The 19725-nt window shown below is 43.4% G+C and overlaps 1 protein-coding gene across 2 annotated transcripts in view; it reads right to left on the bottom strand.

Moving 5' to 3' along the window:
- Mboat1 (membrane bound O-acyltransferase domain containing 1) overlaps positions 1–19725 on the bottom strand; it is a 126026-nt gene that overhangs the window by 8517 nt on the left and 97784 nt on the right. For both annotated transcript variants that reach the window (XM_004668387.2, XM_045136718.1), the window contains 6 exons: positions 18612–18795; positions 17435–17627; positions 11412–11515; positions 7543–7607; positions 3594–3726; positions 257–408 (listed from right to left, as the gene is read on the bottom strand). In XM_004668387.2, the coding sequence (XP_004668444.2) occupies positions 257–408; positions 3594–3726; positions 7543–7607; positions 11412–11515; positions 17435–17627; positions 18612–18795 (831 nt within the window). The remainder of the gene's footprint in view (positions 1–256; positions 409–3593; positions 3727–7542; positions 7608–11411; positions 11516–17434; positions 17628–18611; positions 18796–19725) is intronic.

The following is a 19725-nucleotide window of genomic DNA, read 5'->3' as shown; positions in this document are numbered from 1 at the left end:
AGTGCACCCTTGAGATTTTAATCTTTGTCCATCCCTTTCAAATGCAATGCCATGACAGCCTTTTCATGACATTAGGAATGGGCTAAGGAATCCTGTTGGCCTTGGTCATAAGAATTGATGTTTGCTTGTTGATATCTCTGGGGTTGCCTCTTCCTCACATTTATAGTCTCAGTGTGTTGATTCTGTTTACCAATTTCAGGTCAAGCACAGAAGACATAAGCTTATGAAGCATCAACGGAGAACCGTGGAGACTTACTTGTATAAACTGATGGTTGGCTCAACTGCCAACATAACGAAGGGTGCTGCAGTATAAGAAACAGCCAGCTGAGTGACAGCCCAGGTGACCACGTCATAGATAGCTTTGAGAACTTTTGAAGAAAGGAAGTAATGTCTGTAGTTATTTCTCACCTGTGAGCCAATGGCAGCAAAAGGCATGGGGGGGAGAGACAGGAATAAAGATCAGTAACTTCTATCCTTCCCACAGGCTAGGCCACAGAACACGGGCTACAGAAAATGACCAGCCACCTAAGTTCTATTCTCAACCATAAATACCATAAGGACTTTTCTTTTAAAAAAAAAATGCAGGTTCACTGTTGAAAACAGATTTAAAAAACAACTAGGTTTGAAAATATTTTTATTTTTTGGCACTTTGAGGCAGGATCTCGCTCTAACCCTGGCCAACCTGGAACTTACTCTGTAATTTAGGCTGGTCTCAAACTCACAGTGATTCTATTAGGATTCCTGAGTGCTGAAATTAAAGGTATGAGCTAACACACCTAGCTTTTATTCTTTTTTAACATCTCCCCTGCGGGGGTGGGGGGGAATATCACTGTTTAAGAACTTGACACACTGATCTCCAAACTTTTCTTATTTATGTCTCCACATTTATTCATAATTGGCATCCATATATTTTTAGCCTTTTTTTTATTCTGTAATCTATCATAGCTGTTTTTCCATGTCAGTTAATACTAATCTCTGATGTAAATTTAAACTGATTATGAGAAAGTTAGCTTGTTTTCCTACCTGTTTTGCTATTATGAGCAACTTTGTGGTTCATGCTATTATAAATAAATTTCTGCACTGTTTCCTAACCATTTCCTGTGGATTATGCTAGTGCAAATATCACCATCAATTGAGAGCTTACTATGTGCCACATCTGTGCTAATGCTTTTCCATGGCCCATTTCTTCCAACAAACCCACCATATAAGTAACATCATTCCCACTTTACAAATGAGGAAACTGATTACTGGATGAAGAGACAATTCTCTGCAATGAGTGAAAGGCCAGGCAAGATGATGCAGGTCTATAATCCTGGCACGTGGGCAATGAAAACAGGTCATTTCAACTACATAGTGAGTTTGAGGCCAGCTTGGGCTCCACTGATACCCTGCTTCACCACCCCAACCAAAAAAACAAGCAGAAAATGGAAAATGTCTAAGAATACACGCATTTGTGGGTATGTTGCCACATGCAACTAGACTTGCCAACAAGAAAGACATCTAACATCCAGAATGGAGTTTCCAAGGCTGAGCTGCAAACAACGGCTGGTTTGCCAGCACTTCAAACAGAGGCAGGAAAGACTTGGGCAAACAACCCCTTTCTCCAGTCCTCACTTCCTCAGGACAGTTCATGCTTTGGCAACAGAGATTTTATTAGCTAACTTCCAAGGCCTAAGACTGTATGACTGTTGAGTTTATGAAGCAGGATGTTAAAAAAAGGTTCTATTTATCCATCTTCCCTTATTCATTCCTTACCTAGCTTACTCTATAAAAGATGATCTACAAAAACTAACGCCAGTTGAGACCACAAAGATAGTAAAGGGATGGTACTCTGCATATATTACACAAAGTTCTGACTATTATTTGTTTGCTCTGGCCATGTCTTCAGCCCTCTCGTAGCTGAGTATGGATTTAATAGGAGAAAAGAAAACACCTTCCCTGCTTCCCATGTACAAATGTGTTAAGGTATGCATTTAAGTTTTAGAATTTTTTACTTAGCATGAATAGCAGTAAATATTTCACTTTGTTCACATATAGAATCCAACACACTTACATCTAACTAAATAGGAACCCTTCAATGGAGTGGCTCTTGTCTCAGTCACTGTGGCAGCCAGACACCTAGCACACTGATTGGCATATGGCCATGATCTTGAAATATTCATAGAATAAATGCACTGGAGAATGAGTAAACAGCAAGGTTCACATCTAAAATACAGTGCAACAAATGCCACTAAAACCTCCTGACATGTGAAATAAGTAAGGAAGGCTGTCGTCACGACCAAAGAATGAATGCAAATCAAGTACAAAACTGTACTTAGGCATGAAGCCCCTGAATTCCAAGTGTCTCTATACATGTTCAGCTGATGTGAAGACAGTCAACTTTCCCCTTCCTGGTTTATGACAGATGAATTGCAGGAAGCACAAACCAAGGCTCCTCAGAAACCCCTAAAGAATAAAATTTATGGACTTCAAAAGCAATTTCATACAAGCTAAGTTGACTGGATCAGACAAGAGGTGTGTCCATTGGAGATGGACACAATTCCAGGGATTCTGTCTCACTGTTCCAGACTTTGTCAATCATTTCTAGGCTTAGGATACCAACATGAGAAGTGAAGCAGGGTGTAAGCAAATTGAAGTCCAACTCAGCCTACATTAATTAATAATCATCATCTGTAATATGTTTATTCAATCTTTAATGATTAAAAATTTTGTTCATTTCTTAAAGTAGTAAATATTGCTTCTAAAGTTCCTTACTTATGAACACCTTCTGAAAATCAGCTGGAAACACAATGGCTAGTCATCTTCAGAATTATCTTAAGTTCCTATACATTGAAGGATTAAAGGATTTCTCTAATAGGAAGACTTTTGTATTTTGTGATTTTTGTTTGTTTGTTTGTTTTTTCGAGGTAGGGTCTCACTCTGGCTCAGGCCGACCTGTAATTCACTATGTAGTCTCAGGGTGGCCTCGAACTCACGGCGATCCTCCTACCTCTGCCTCCCGAGTGCTGGGATTAAAGGCGTACGCCACCATGCCCGGCTCTATTTTTTGATTTTTCAAAATATCTTTTCCATGAAAAAATATTCGTGAGACAAATCACACTCCATCAAAATATCATTCTCACAAACCTTCACCACCAAATCTTACTACAACCTAAAAGATAGCAGCAAACACATATCAGGCTGCTAAAGAAAAGATCAGTCCTTGCAAAGCCTGCCAGCCTGGGTTTAATTCTTCAGCCACCTGCATAAAGCCAGACAGATACTCGTTTGCAATAGCAAGAGATCTTGATGCATCCATACACACACATACATGTACACAATTTAAAAGAAAAGATCCTACAGGGCTGGAGAGATGGCTTAGCAGTTAAGGCATTTGCCTACAAAGCCAAAGGACCCTGGTTTGATTCCCCAGGACCCACATAAGCCATATGCACAAGGGGACACATGCATTTGGAGTTCTTTTGTGGTTGGAGGCCCAGGTGCACCCATTTCTCCCTCTCTCTCCCCCCCCTTCTCTCTGTCTTAAATAAATAAAATATATTTTTAAAAAAAGAAAAGATCCTACAGACAATTCTACAGGAAAGGAAGCTTACCGCTCTAGCTGCCAATGTGACAGGGACTCCAGTTAAGAAGGTGAAGTAGTATCCAGGGTAGACACCATGCCACAGAGCAGACAACATGAAGGTGACCACTGTAGGGTGCCACGGAACCCGCTCATAACACACGCTGTGAAGAGAGGAAGGACTGAGGAGCCTCAGGTAAACACACCAGACACTTCCAGCTACACCTGCTTCTCTGGGTCATAACATACTGAAGTCCTTAGATCATGTGATAGGATGACTGCCTGACCCTCATCCGGGACTCATTCTAAGAGGTGAACAGCACACGTGACTCTAGCTTCCTTCAGTGCTACCAGACAACTCATGACTCAGCAATGCTACCAGACAAGCAATTCATGACTCTGCAATAAATCCGAACCTCAGAAGATGCTACCACAGGACAGCTAATAAAGATCTGGTGGTCACTTTCTACCTAGTAAGAGTTCCTGCCTTTAGAAGCAGATTCCACCAACAGGCATAGCCACTCAGGGTATCTAGTGCATGCCACCATCACTAAAATATTTACCCTCTCAATAAGCATCTTTAGAAATGACCCTCATTTAACCCATATTAATTTGCCTTTCCAGCCAGGCCCCATGCTTTCACCAAACCAGCACAACAACACATTCCCTGGTTCTTGTCAGGGAATGCAGAGCAAGAGCAGAACCAAGGACTTACCTTCAAGACTGACACAGGCCAAGCATTCATTATCTGGAATGCTTGGAACAAGAAGCCTGTTTGATTTCAGATTTTTGTTTTGGATTGTGGAATATTTGCATATACATGAATTATCTTGGAGGCAGACCCCAAGTCTAAATAAAACACACAGCTCATCTATGTTTCCTATATACATCCTACATGCAGCCTGAAGATAAATTTATCAGTTAACTTTTTGTCTTGTTTTGTTTTTTCAAGGTAAGGTCTCACTCTAGCCCAGCTGATCTGGAATTCACTCTGTATTCTCAGGGTGGCCTCAAACTCATGGTGATCTTCCTACCTCTGCCTCCCAAGTGCTGGGATTAAAGACATGCACCACTACACCAGGATAAATTTATCAGCATTCTTAACACCTGTGTTTTGACTGCACTCTGTCATTGAGGTCAGGTGTGAAAGTTTCTAGTTACATTGGTGTTCAAAAAGTTTCAGATTTTCGAGCAATTGGTATTTTAGAATTTCAGATTAGAGGTGAAAAACCCATACAGTAAGGAGCTAGAAAATGTCAGCAAACACCTGAAAACCTCTGGCTCTTTGGATGTTTATTAAAGCAGTCAGAGCCAGGGAAACAGCTCAGCAGATAAGAGCACTGACCCAGTTCTAACCCAGCATTCATGTAAAGAACCGGCTATGACCACACCTGCCTATAACCACAGTTCTGTGGGAAGCAGAGGTGGGAGAATCACTAGGACTCAGGGTCAGCCAGTATGATTAAAAAAAAAAAAGTGGCAGCTGGCTGGAGAGATTTCTCAGTGGTTAAGGCACTGGCCCAAAAATGGCAGCTCAGGTTCACTAAGTGACTCCTTCTGAAGGAAACACACAGAAGAGCAACAGATGAGGACATAAGATGTTCTCCTCCGGCCTCCGCATGTGTGCACTGAGGGCCCACACATCTCATACACAGGCACATGCATACTACACACAGCACATCATACACACTGCACACACCACTACAGTTATCTTCGCATTGCTGGTCAAGCACCTGACCAGAAGCAATGTATGTGGGAGGCAGGGTTGATTTCATCATGGCAGAAGAAGCTGGTCCCTTCAGCATACATCCACAGCACAGACAGGGAAGCCAACACTAGCAAGTACGCACAGCCAGAGCTCAAGCTGGCTCAGAACAAACCTATTCGAGTGGATGAAGGATTTGCCTCCAGTGACAAACCACCTACAGCTGAAGACTAAGTGGGACTAAGTTTAATCAAAAGTACCTAAGGATATGGGGGGACATACATTTACATTCAAACCACCACACATGCAAAAAAAAAAAGAAAGAAAGAAAGAAAAAAGCAATGAAATTTCTTCCCAAAACTCATCTATCAACTGCAAATGTCAGACTAAGGAAAGTACTAAAGATTTAGTAAGTGATGAGCTCCAAACAAAAAGTGAAACCAGGACTGGAGAGATTGCTTAGTGGTTAAGGTGTTTGCTTACAAAGCCAAAGGACCCAGGTTCAATTCCTCAGGACTCACATAAGCCAGATGCACAAGGGGGCACATACATCTGGATTTGCAGTGGCTGGAGGCCTTGGCATGCCCACTCATATTCCCTCTCTCTCTCTCCCTCTCTTTCTCTTTCCCTTTCTCTCTCTCTCTCTCTCTCTCTCTCTCTCTCTCTCTCTCTCTGCCTGTTTCTGTATCTCTGTCTGAAATAAATAAATAAATAGTTTTTTTTTTTTAAGTGAAATCAGGCAGTTTCACCATTTCCTCCCTGGTGATTCAGAGTGACCAATTTCTACACATACTAGTGGCTACAGTTCCCTCTGAGTAAAGGAAAAGAAAAGGGGAAATAATTACAGGCAAGGGACTCATTGACCTATTTCTTTTTCAAAAAAGGAGTAGGTACATTATGTATTTGCTTCTCAAACTCATGTCTTTTTGAATTAATGCAATGTTTCATTTCTTTTTTTTTTTTTTTTTTTTTGGTGTTTTTGAGGTAGGGTCTCACTCTGGTCCAGGCTGACCTGGAATTAACTCTGTAGTCTCAGGGTGGCCTTGAACTCATGGCAATCCTCCTATCTCTGTCTCCCAAGTGCTGGGATTAAAGGCGTGCACCACCATGCCTGGCTTCATTTCTTAAAAATATATGTTTTTCTTCTTCTGAGGAAGGGTCTAATTCCAACCCAGGCTAAGCTGGATCTTACTCTGTAGTCCCAGGCTGGCTCCAAACTCACAGTGATCCACTTACTTCTCCCTGCAAGTGCTGGGATTAATGGCGTGTGCCACCATGCCCACCTCATTTCTTAAAATTTAAGAAGTAAATTCCTCATTCATTATTTGCAAACAGGTATGTACTGTTATCTTAGACTGAAAACTCTTAGTATGTAGGGATTACTCAATACAAAGAAATAAATATTGGTGATAAAAATTCTTTGCAATACTAATTAAAAGCAGTAATGTTAAGACCAGAATTTCAAAAATTACATGGCCAGACAACTTCCCAGCAAGTACTGCATAAGCTTACTTTGAAGAAATTCTGCATTCCGTCCCTCCTTTTGCTCCAATATTGTAAGCCATGAAAGATGCTCCTTATCAAAAACAAAGCTTCCTGTTTTTATACTCTCCCTGCACTTGTGATAGACACATTCACTAGAAGAGTTTGTTACTCCAGGGACAGTACAGTGTTAGTTGCATATGTAATGCTTCTCAGTTCAGAACACAGGGCAACAGGACAGAGAAAGATCAACAAAAGTACAGATCCAAAAAGCATAACCATCTGCATTACCATAAAGCATTCATTGGAGATTTGCCATAAAGTACTCACTGGAGATTTGACACTGACCCTGACTTCCTAATGTCTGAGAACTAGTCCCCACCAGGCATCAACATGAACAGCACAGAGGTCGTGTACCAGGTCTAGAGACACACCATTTGGGCTCATATCCATCACTGAACAGCCATGTACCTTTGGGCAAGTTACACAACCTCTGTGTGTTTCACTTCCCTCGGCCTTGAAATGGGGATAATATGACTGCCAACATCTCATAGGATTGACAAGGAAGAGATGAGGGTTTAATACGCAGTGATGGCAGCATTATGAGATAAAATAAATGTTGCAACAGAATCTTCTCAAATCGCAGTTTCCACTTTTTTCTTTATAAGGCCTGGATGTGAAACACTAAAATGTCAGATGTCACGACTGGCACATGCTGCGGCTGCTCATCTGCCCAGTCCCATGTAAGCGTGACCCAAGTCATGGGTAATAAGGCTATTCTCATATCCCTTACCATTTTAGCCAAGCTGATGTCTGAATATTCCAGTTTTCTAAGTATTCTTTGAAACTCGTGGCAGTCTAGAAAGAAGAAAACAAGACCTACTATTAGTTTCGAAAACGTTCCATGTAATGCAATGTCCTCCCAGAACCTCCTTGGTGGAGGATTACATGTGGGATTTCAAAAGGGATGACTCACAGCCAAGTTCATTGCTATTCCATAACAGTGACATTTTTGGGCATTTATAAGACTTATCTTGAGACTAAAATTTAGATTGGGGACACTCAATTCTCCTTAAATTTTATTTCTACATTATAGTAACACAGAAAGATTACAGTTTTGTAGCCTTACTTTCCCCTATAATTTTATAAAATTTAAGTCAACTTAATTTTAAAAGTAACCACTCTAAAAGAAGAATTTCCACAGGAAAAGCTTAATCATGTGAATTTAGGGTAGTTAAGTGAAATCACCATCTTCACACTGTATAGCCAGGTACAAAGCAGGTCAATCTTGTACAGCTAATTCTATAAATAACTACAGCTCCAAATGCATCCAGTTGTGTCTGGAATAATAAGAGCACTTATGCACTAAGCGATCACAATTCAGAAAAGCAAACAAAGAAAGATTATCCAACTGGAAGTTCCATAAGTTAGTCAACCACTGAGGAAGACATGCCCAAATACTATCATAACCGGGTTTTCCACTCACAAAAAGGTGAGGTGGCAAGACGGTCCGGCAGTCTTAGTGCTTGTAGCACAGCGAAGGGTCAGCAACAGTACGAGTTCAGTCCCTAGCACACACACAAAAAGGATGTTGCCTGTGGTAGTTTGCATGTATGTGCCCCAATAGACTCAGGTGTTTTCTTAAAACTTGGATTTCCAGCCACCTGGTTGAAAGAGGTGCCACTGGGGAAGTTCCTGGGGTTCAGCCCTAAGGTACCTGGGGGGACAGACCTGATTACAGTGTAGAGGTATGCAGAGAGGTACAGCTCTGCCTGGGTCCCTGCGGTTTGCTGCCAGCGGGTGCTTGCTTGTGGTGGTTGCCAACGCTTGGATCTGTGAAGCGGGGCCCGCCTCTTCCACCATTATGGAACTTCTCCTGGAGCTGCAAGCTGAAGTAAACCCTTCCTCCTATAAACTGGCTTAGGTGTTCATCCCAGCAATGTGGAGCTGACTACAACATAACCACGCAGCAGGTAACCCCAGTTCTGTGAGGGGGTTCAGGCAGAGACAAGCGCCAGAGTAGTGAGAGACTCCATTTTAGGGAAATAATATGGACAAATGGTAGAGAATAGCACCGTGTGCTCTCCTCTGGCCACAGATACATTGCATATGTACACATTTGCATACAGGTACATAGAAACTATACAAAACATACTGCACACACACACACACACACACACACGCACACAGAAACACAAACACAAACACCACACATTAAAAAAAAAAAACAAAAACCTCAAATCTGGTGGTTAAAAGCATGAAGCAACAAGCCAGGCGTGCTGGCTCATGCCTTTAATCCCAGCACTCGGGAGGCAGAGGTAGGAGGATCGCCATGAGTTTGAGACCACCCTGAGACTTCACAGTGAATTCCAGCCCAGCCTGGGCTAGAATGAGACCCTACCTCGAAAAACCAAAAAAAAAAAAAAACAAATCATGAAGCAAACATGAAGACTACAGTTCCAAAAGAAGGCACTTTTTCCAAAAGTTTCTTCAGCCATAAGAAATTCTTAGATAGGCCACACATACATACCTAATACATTATGCTTGAAAGGCCGGAAGAGACTGGGAGGCACAGGACAGAAGAAAGGCGGGCAAATAGCGGTGATAGGCCAATGGATGATGAGTAGATGACTGCAGGATGACACATGATAGCTACAGATCCACTGTCTATTCTGAGTTTTTACTTCAAAATCCTAAAAGGTTTTAGTTATCCATGTTTGCATAGCTAATAAAAAGCCAGTAAGTGTATCTTCAAGGTGCCATAACTTGAACCAGACTTCCCTGTTTGTCTCTGGCTCTTGCCCCATGTCAGATGCAATAAAAATATGATATCCTTCTCATTTTCTCTTATGATAAATATATAGCCTGGCAGCCCCTGTCCCCGAGCCCATGCCTGCGGTGGGGGCACTGTGTCTTTTGGAACACATCTGGGGCGCACACGTGGGTAGCCGCAGGCAGGAGGGACGCTCTGAAGGACTGACTGCTGTGCGTCAAGGCAGCCTGCAGCCAGAGAGTGAAGAGAAAGGGAGCAGTCCTTACACACTCAGGCTTTCTTTGACACCTATATAGAGAAGAGACACTTGCAGATTCTCAATATGCTTCCAAACACATTAAGGGCGGTCACAGACTCGGGATCTTGTCCATCCGAGAGGTGGTTTGCTGTGATGAGAAACTGCTATTAGATGACATGAGGCAGCCAAAAGGCACAGTGTTATTGCTCACTCAGACCCAGTTCTAGGTTTGGGCTATTTGCTTACCACATCTTCTAGGGTGTTCTGTACCCTCAAAATTCTGTGGAGCCTTTAGAATCACCCAAACATTGGTGGTTTCCCCACAGTGGGGCTCAGGATTAATGGAATCTCACTGGCCTGAGGAGCCAAATGGCACTGTACATTTAAATAAGATGTATAATGCAATTTGGTTAAGTAACAGGTATAAACTCTTTCTATTTCCTAATATCTGCAACAATGGGAAGAAGAGGAGGAAGGGTAAGGGAGAAAAAGGAGATGAGGAGGAGGGAGAAATGAGGAGAGCAAGAGAGGAGAAAAAAGAGAAAGAGGAGAGAAGAGGAAGAGAAAGAAAAAAAAGGAACAGGAGGAGGAGGAAGAGAATGGGGAAGGAAAGAAGAGAGGAAAAGGAAGAAGCAGGTAAGGAGCAAGAGAAATAAAGGAAGAACAAAGATAAGGAAAAGTATCTAAGCCTCCCTATCAACCAGAACAGTGCTGGAAGGCAAAGGGCAGGCTCCCGCTGGAGGCCAGCCAAACGCACATGGCCTTGAGAAGGTGGACGCTTCCTCAGTGGCTCCTTTTGGTCTGGTTTCCACCAAACGCAAGTAGAAGGTGGTCAGTCCCCCCAGCTTCCTGCTCTCCAACCAACCCCCTCTGCCCCAAACTCTCTGAAATACTATATGGCCCCAGGCCTTTGGAAAAATCGAAGCTGACAGCCAAGAGAGTTGCCTGGATCCAGGCCAGACACTTCTGTTGTTAAGAATGGCACCCTTCCTCCAACTGCTACAGGGAAGAAGGGCTCTGTGGCCTGGCATCATGTCCATGCTAGTGCCAACAAAACAAAGCAGAGCAAGGTGACATGCCCTCAATGAGACCATAGCTGGTGCTGAAGACAAGGTGAACTGCGGCAAAAGATAAAGATGGGAAGAGAAGAGCCAAACATCCTAGAGGCCTAAAAGTTGTGTGCTATGATAATCGTTCTCAAAGGCAAATAAGTTCAAACGTTTTCAAAGGAACCACAGAAAGCCATGCCATGGTGAAATCTAACTGCTGGAGTCCTGGCCTGCACACTGGGCTGAAATCCAGGCAGAATGTGAACAGGGAAAGGTGACACCCCCACGTCAGGGTTCAAGTACAGGAAAGGAAGCAACAGAGATTCTCCTGGCTCTTCTTCAGATTTTTTCTTCCCTGAATAATTTAAACTATCAATAAAGTAGGTTATGAAGAGGAAGAAGAGAAGGGAACAGGAGAGAGGAGGAAGAAGCAAATAAGGAGGAAGAACAGGAAGAAAGAATAATCTGGAAAGCAAAGTAGGCCCAGCATCCCCAGTGTCCCTGTCCTTAGCTCCTGAAGAAGGACTTCAGAGATTCACACTCAGAGTCAACTGTTTGCTTTATTCATTCTGGAAGTTGCTTTCAAAGCATAGCACACTCACCTCGATTTTCCAGATGTTTAGGTTAGAAAGCAGGTCCCAGCAGGACTTTCCATCTTTGTCCACCCCACTGAACCCAAAGCCGGCTGCATTATTCACGGCATCAGCTGTGGTTTTTAAAACAATACATCAGGGAATAGGGCAAAAGTCATATCGCTACTTTAAAAGATTACAAATATTTGCTAGTTTCAACACTGAAGGATACATGGCAAGTCCTTGGAAAAGGAACCAAAAATACATGAAGGGCTCACTGTGGTTTTGAATCAGAACTATGGACGCATCTATTTTGTAACCTTGACCTTTACTTATTTGTTCCTTCACCTTAAGTAAGCACTTTCTAAGAGACACAGTGCTGGATGTTCATATAATAAAAAAAAGGAGAATCAATGACAGGTGAAGAAAAAATATGAAGAAGTTGCCAACAGAAGTTAGTGAAGACATGAAATGAGAGACAAAAGAGAAGCAGACGCCAGAAGAAGCCAGGGACCCATTAGAGGACCAAACGCTGTCCCTAAAGACTGAGGGTTTTTTATTACTTTTCTCATTGCTGTGCAAAAGCAACGTAAGGAAGGAAGGATGTGCTTTGGGTCACAGTGTGAGGGTTCCGTGGGTGATGGCAAGGAAGGCAGAGCAGAAAGAGTGAGGTGACTGATCACATGGCATCTGCTGTCAGGAGCAGATAGAAAGAGATGAATGCTGGTTGTACACTCACTTTTTCCTTTTTTTTTTTTTTATCAGTCCAGGATCATTGGCCCTTGAATGGTGCCACCCACATTCTGGATGGGCCTTCCCACCTCAAACTTCTCTGGCAATACCCTCACAGATGGTCCCAGAGCAATGCTCCTGGGAGATTCTAAGTCCCATCAAGTGGACAACAAAGATCAATCATCACAGGGGTTAATGGGGACACATCCCAAGTCAGGGGAGGAGATCTGGCTCCAGAAGGAAAGGGGAGCTTATCCTTGCATGTGAGGGACCAGTAGGGTAGCAGCTGGCTCTACTAAGATGCAGTTAAGGAAAGTTTAAAACCCAAGACAAGGAAGAGCCCAAACCAGTTGCAACAGAAGTCACACATGGATACAATGATCAGTATGCCATTACCACATGGAGGACACATGCCTGAAATCCCAGCACCGAAAATGTGGATCCAGGAGAACCATGAGTTCAAGGCCAGCTCACACTATATAGGGAGGCTCTACCACAAAAAAAGAGAAAAGAAAACTCAAACCTAAAATCTCTTGCTTCCACCTTTATTTATTTTCTTTACTGAACTACAACAACATGACTCCTACAAGGAACATTTCACCTCAAATCAATTCCTTAATTTTGTAACCAGATACAGACCCAGCAACTCACCACCCTTACGATAAAGGCCAAGAGGATGGCTTTCTCATCTCACTTTTCTTATTTCAAATTCTGTTAGATAAGTTTTTTAAGAAAACAAGAATTAACAATCTCACTCCTTCAATCATAGCACTGTAAGGTTTTATACCTAGAGATCGTAGAGATCTCCTTCCTAAAAAAGTTCAAGTCCAAATCATGGCAGTCTTCAGACAACTCCTCTAAAGCAGGCAGCCTTCCTTGGGATGGGTGGTGACCCATGCTCTGGTTCAGCACACTTGTCTGGCACTTGTCTTGGGTTCCAATACCGAAAAGCAAACTGTTCTAAGCTTGCCTTCTCTATTGCTGGCCTATCTGACTATCTAACAGCACTTATCTTAGGCTAAGCTTCAGTGTAACATGATCTGGTTTCTCTTAGAAGAATGAAAAGTACCGAATCCTTCAGGGTTATCTTCTGTAGTCAGTGTACCTGAAGGAACTTCATGGTAAGTGTAAGGACAAATTTGTGAGTGACAGAGGTCAACTAAATTAGGGCTCTTGAGATCTGTAAACAACTAGAAGCCATAGCAGGGCCAGCCAATTCTTAAACTCCTTTCTCTCATCCAATTGACACCTGGTAGGACCTAAAACAAGATAATAGTGTGTGTGTGTGTGTGTGTGTGTGTGTGTGTGTGTGCGCGTGTGCACGCGCGCACTTACCATCTGCATCCTTCAGACTCCCACAGCGCTGTGACAAAACACCTGATGACAACCCATTACAGGGGAAGACTTATCTTTGCTCACATGGTTTCAGTCCATCATGGCAGGAAGATGTGGCAGAACAGAGCAGCTCCCATCACTGCGCCCAGAAAGCAGATAGCAAGCATGCCTGCGCTGTCTGCCTCTTTTGGCCCCTTTATTCCCTCCAGGTCCTCACCATGGGGATGATGCTGCCCACCTGAAGGGCTGGCCTTCCTCATCTAATTGTCTCCAATATGTCCTCACAAGGCAGCCTAGAAGTGGGCTTTACTAACCCAGGAGCTTCTCAGTCCACTCAGGCTGATCATCAAGATTAACCATCACACCACTCTCCAGGTCTCTAACCAACACCCTGCAGTGTTGATCTTCACAACAGTGTTATGAGAGCCAGTAAGGGCAAGTTCAGCAATGAATTAAGGCAAAGCCTGGGGAGAGGTGTCTAACTTGCAGAAACGCATTCTGCAAGTATAACAGATACACAACGGCACCTATTTTAAAGGACTGTTGAACTGTGCTGAGTAACACACTGCCTGACCCAGAGGAGCACTGGAGAGCTATCAGAAGCCCTTATTATCACCGTGGCCTCCCTGGCTGGGCTGTGAAGGGAAATGGGGCTACAAAAGTTAGGTCAGTGTGAAGAGCACTCCAGTGGTTCACAATATCAGAACAGATGCCACAGCCTAAGCAGCTAAGAGCCACCCTGCCAGACAAGTGAATGACCTGAAAGAATGACTCAGAATCACTCCATTTTGACCTTCAGAACCCTGTTACACATAGTACATTTAGCAGTAGGTCATCTAATATTCCACCATGTCCCAAGAAGTCAGATCTTCTCAGTTTACTAATCCAACCCTGGCTTTCCTTGCACTCTGCCTGGCTCTAACCTGTAATAGTAGAGAAGGTCATGTGGAGTGCCATCTGCTGGACTATGAAATCTTAGACCAGCCTGAGCTGCAGTTGCTAATTGCTACTAATGAGTAGGGGGAAATAATCAGAATTGTATGCTAACTCCAAAGAAACTAGTTTATTGTTTCAATATAAACAGTAACTCTAGCCCAGCCCAGCACAGCTGAGATGCATGGAGAGACCAGCTTTAGGGATTAAATTTATAATCGTGTATAATTAGTACATCAATTATATGTAAATGGTGTTTTAAAGAGCTGGATAAAACAATTATTCGGTTAAGCAGTTTAAACATTCCCTGATAGACTATTCATTGCTTCTTTATTCATAAATAATATAAAGGTTAATTTCAGACCAGCCCATGTCATCTAAACTGGAACCAACTTCAAATTGAGACTATCAAATTAATGAAGTGTTTCTACTGAAGTAACAAAACAAAACACACACACACACACACACACACACACACACACACACATACACACACACACACAGAGCATGAAAAGGGAAGAGAAGCTGGAAAAGGTCCACAAAGAAAGTTCTCCACAGAGTCTTGTTGGCACGTCAAATGTCTGGGGAGTTCCCTGGGGTACAATGACAGCCCAATTCCCTGTTACCTCAGTCCCAGAACAAAAAGTATAACCCACCTGTCAGACTCTCATGTGAGGCCACAGAAGGACCTTTCCTTCCTCCTTAAACCAGAAGCTGGTTAGTCTCAGGCTGGCCCTTAAGGGCCGGGATACAAAGGAGCAGCGACAGCAGAGAGAAAGCAAATGCAAGGTAAGCTAAAAAAGAAGTGTAGTGAAATAGAGGAAGACACATTCTCATCCCCGTACCACATGCATGTGTGCACGCGTGCACACACACAGACACACAAACACAAGGTGCTCATACTCAGGTTAGAACAAGGGAAAGTATTAACTATTCCACACAGAAAGACAGGCCCAAGGTTTCAAGAGTTCCCGCCATCCCAGGCGCGCTGCCTTGCTACTAAAGGCACTGTCACTTTCAAACAGCAAGGCAGTGGCAGAACAAAGAATGGGAGAAAAGACCTGGGGAGGATATCTGTCATTTATTATCCTTTATGCACACTGGCCCCGGGGCCAGCTCTTCATACATCTTGCAGATTGCAGGACATGTCTGTGTTCTCCCAGAGTGCCACACTCTACAGTGGGGAAGACATCACACCCAGATTTGAATTCCTCCTAGCACAAAGCCTGACACTCAAGAAACATCACCCTCAACCAGAATTAAACTGAAACTAACCAGAAGCAAAATGCTGCACCCAAGATTTTAAGGAAGTTCGAAGGCAGAGCTCTCTGTCCTAATGTTAGGGAAATGCTGCACCAGGCTGATTTTGCACATAAACATTTCAGCTGTTAGAATTCACTTGAGCTGGGTGTAGTGGCACATGCCTGTGATCCCTGTACTCAGGAGGCTGAGGCAAGGGGATTATCAACAGTTTGAAGCTAGACTGGGCTATAGAACAAGACACAATAGGATAGGAGGAAGGGAGAAAATGAGAGGAATGGAAGGAGGGAAAAGAGGAAGAGAGAGAAAGGAAAAGAGAGTGGGAAGGGGATAGGAGAGGGGAGGAAAGGAAAGGAAAGGAAAAAGGAAATAAAGGGAAAGGGAAAGGGAAAGGGAAAGGGAAAGGGAAAGGGAAAGGGAAAGGGAAAAGGAAAAGGAAAAGGAAAGGAAAGGAAAGGAAAGGAAAGGAAAGGAAAGGAAAGGAAAGGAAAGGAAAGGAAAGGAAAGGAAAAAGAAACCTGGACCAGAAGGAACTACTTAGTGAGTACAGAGTTTCTGTCTGGGCAATGAAAAGTTCTGGACCTTGATGGTGGCAATGGTGGTACAGTATTATGAAAAACTTAATGTCACTGGATTGTATTAAATTTTTTATCACATATTTTACATAAAGTAACAATATGTAAAAAATGACAGTTTGGTATCTGCAAAGTTTAATTTGGAGCTGAAACCACAAGCATGAGCTAAGAGAAGCTGAATCATGTCCTGGACAACAGACAAAACACTCGGAATTGTTGAATGACTGGTGAACCAGCCAATATGATGGAGTACCAGCCAATATGCTAAATACCCATAGCCGAAGGAAACGGCATCTCAGCAGAATCCCTCACCAGCCATGGTAAGTGGAGAGAAGAGCCCACTGCTCTCTTAGCAAAGCTTCCAAACAACTCCATTCTAAAATTGTTTGAAAGCAAAGAGGTAAAACCTTAATACTGAGCAATGTGCACCACAGGGGGGGGAAAGTGTGATAAACCCAAACAGAGTGGAATTTTCCACCTTCCAGAATGAAAAAACTTGAACCGAGCTTCTTTCTAAACCATGAAGATCAACCAGCATCTTCTTAAAGAACTATATCCTAAATTGGCATGTGTGATGGTAAAATTCATTTATTGTACGTCCGGGACTACATACAAACCAGAAAAATGAAAGAAAAGTCAGAATGTTCTGGAATTTTCCCTATCTTTCTGTTCTACACTCAATGGCCAAGTGTGGTTAGTGGAAGCATAAGCTTCGAAGTCTTGGCATCTATTCATGGCTCTGGGTGTGAACACAGCCTGATTCTCTTCTCCTTTACCACAAACAACTAGACGTATGGGGTGGAAGAGAGGTCTGCAATGTTGGAAAGTTAAAAATGATTCTGACTTGGGCTGGAGAAATGGCTTGGCGGTTAGACGCTTGCCTGTGAAGCTTAAGGACCCCGGTTTGAGGCTCAATTCCCTAGGACCCACATTAGCCAGATGCACAAGGGGGCACACACATCTGGAATTTGTTTGCAGTGGCTGGAGGAGGCCCTGGTGCACCCATTCTCTCTCTCTCTCTATCTGCCTGTTTGTCTCTCTGTCTGTTGCTCTCAAATAAATAACTAAATTTTTTTTATAAAAATGATTCTGGCTTAACTGCTACCCCTTATGGGCTGGGCTTTATTTTGATTAGATGATCCAAGATATCATTCTGGCCAAGGCATCCAAGAGTGTCACGTTACTCCTCAGTCATCAGGGCCACTCCATCAAACTTACCTAAAGTCCATGCAAAATAATACTTGGGCTTTGAGGCTTGCATGACAAGATACAAGTAGCAGAGTCGAGTCAGAAAGTTTGCTCTATGGACAAACCAGTCATCAACAAGGCAGGTGACAGGGAATGACTTCGTGAGTGTCAAAAACAAAAGGAGAGACACCAAGGTGATGCACAATTTGTGTATCACAGCTCCCTAGAAATGGGAAAAAACCAATGTAATCACTCAGTTATGAGGACCACAGTTTTGGTAAGGGCATCTCAAAAAATTGTTGCTCCAACAGCTTCCAGGGCACTGCTCCCTACAGGAAGGGCAATATGTTCTTGGGCATGGCCTAAGTCTGATGATAAAGTAGGTGCTGTTTCTGGATGCGGAACACCCTTCCCTGTAAGACTGAACATACCCACATCCATCCATGGCTTTCAGCATATTCTACCAACAAAAATTAGGTTGGTTTAGTATTCAAAACATAAGAGAAATGGGTAACATTACAATGTGACAAAATTCTATCAGAAAGCAATAAGCATTTGCTTTCCACTACTTTAGCCAGCACAGCCCAGTAAATGGACTTGAGTCACCAACAAGGAGGGCAAGGCCTTGGGTATAACAGACTCTGTGCAGGTGACTGAATACTGAAGCCACTTTACAGGCAGGAAATGGGAAAGCTTTAGCCTTTGAGGATGAGTCAGATGTAGTCTGATCCAGGGTTAGGATGTGTTGGCTTTTAAAATTCCTCAGGACAGAATGATTTTGCCCAATTCCTATGACATTTCAGGAAAGGTCTATAGTTTCCAATTCTGTAACAATGGACTTTTATTTGTAAAATGCCATAGCAACAGGGCCTCTCTCAGAGGACAGCTTAGGATGTAGTGGCTGCATATGCACCAGGTCCTGAGAGTAGTGCCTGGCTCCAAAGTAAGCATTCCAACCCAGGAGTGCTGTGATACCTGTCTGGAGGTTGTACATGAGAAGAGGGACCACTGACCAAGCTTTCTGTTATGCTGCTTGACAGGGTTTCTGTTGTGGTTAGGATGCCATGTGTGCTAGGCAAGAGCTCTGTCTCTGAGCTATACTCCCAACCCTGGCTTTTAAATTAGAACAGCCACTATTAAGAGTTAACTCTGACAGCTAACCCCCTTCTACAGACCTGTGAATAAACCCCCGGTACTAAAAACTTACAGTGGGAGACGGTTCTGGCAAGCTGTGGAGACCTCTCTGCTTCCAGTGCATTTCCAACAGCCTCATGTGTATGTGCTTCCCTTCAATGAAGGCGACATAGTCCTTGAAATTATTACAGGGGCCAGCTATGACACTCATGAAATTGAGAAGGTAGCTTAAGTATTCCAACAAAGAGGGTTTCACTCTGTGAACATAAGCAAAATTTTGAATTGAATCATTTGAGTAGTTTTGCATGTTCTAATTAATGTGCAAATAAATTATAAAGCTGTTATACATGACAAGATCTTTCCTTTTCTGTTTTCTACAAAACCATCTAAGGGAAATCTTGGGGAAAGGAAAGTCAATGAGGCAGGTCTGGGACGGCCAGAGCGCCAGGCTGCCCTCTGCTGGTGAGGGTGACAGCGGCAGTGAGGCTGGGTCGAGGGGGAATGTTCTCACCCCGTCTACAGCACAACACAACGGGAATCAACACAAGGCAGGGCGAGAACATGACCTTTGCTAGTTGATGGAGAGGCTTTGAAATGGGAAAACTCATCCCAAGTGCCAAACTAAATAGGAAACTAGTGATGGGTGGAACCATCTCCACTTTGAAGAGGCCACACAAAGCCAGCTCTCTAACAGTCTCCTGTCTGCTCTGGCATCCAGGTCCCGTTGGACAAGCCAGGGTACAGTCAGAGGAAGCCCAGGGGTGAATGATTCTTATTGCTTCACTGGCCTTGGGGTAACCTTTTCTAGCAGGATAGGCTTGAGGGGGAGAGCTCCTGAAATGCCATTGCAAGCCCATTCCTGAAACTGCCTTACCTTGCTTCCTACTCCACAGTACTTAGCAAAGGCTTTGATTGGCCAGAATCTTCCAGTAGTTCTCCACTGCACCCCAGTGTCAGTTTCTTACTGAAGGAACCATCTGGGACTCTCTTTTGGGGATAGTTGGCTGGTGGCACTCTTCCCCCAGCCATGGCTATTCTGTGCACCCCAGTGACCAATGCCGCGTGCCACTTTCACCCCTATGTCAGTGTTATCTCCCTAATACCACGCCCTTTTCGCCTCCCTTCTACACTGACCAAGACCACATTTTAGCAAATTCCCACCACAAAGTAACCTCCTCTGTACTATT

The sequence above is a fragment of the Jaculus jaculus genome, chromosome 17 (assembly GCF_020740685.1).
Source record: "Jaculus jaculus isolate mJacJac1 chromosome 17, mJacJac1.mat.Y.cur, whole genome shotgun sequence".
In the NCBI taxonomy this organism is placed as follows: domain Eukaryota; kingdom Metazoa; phylum Chordata; class Mammalia; order Rodentia; family Dipodidae; genus Jaculus; species Jaculus jaculus.
This window is presented reverse-complemented; position numbering and strand designations above follow the sequence as displayed.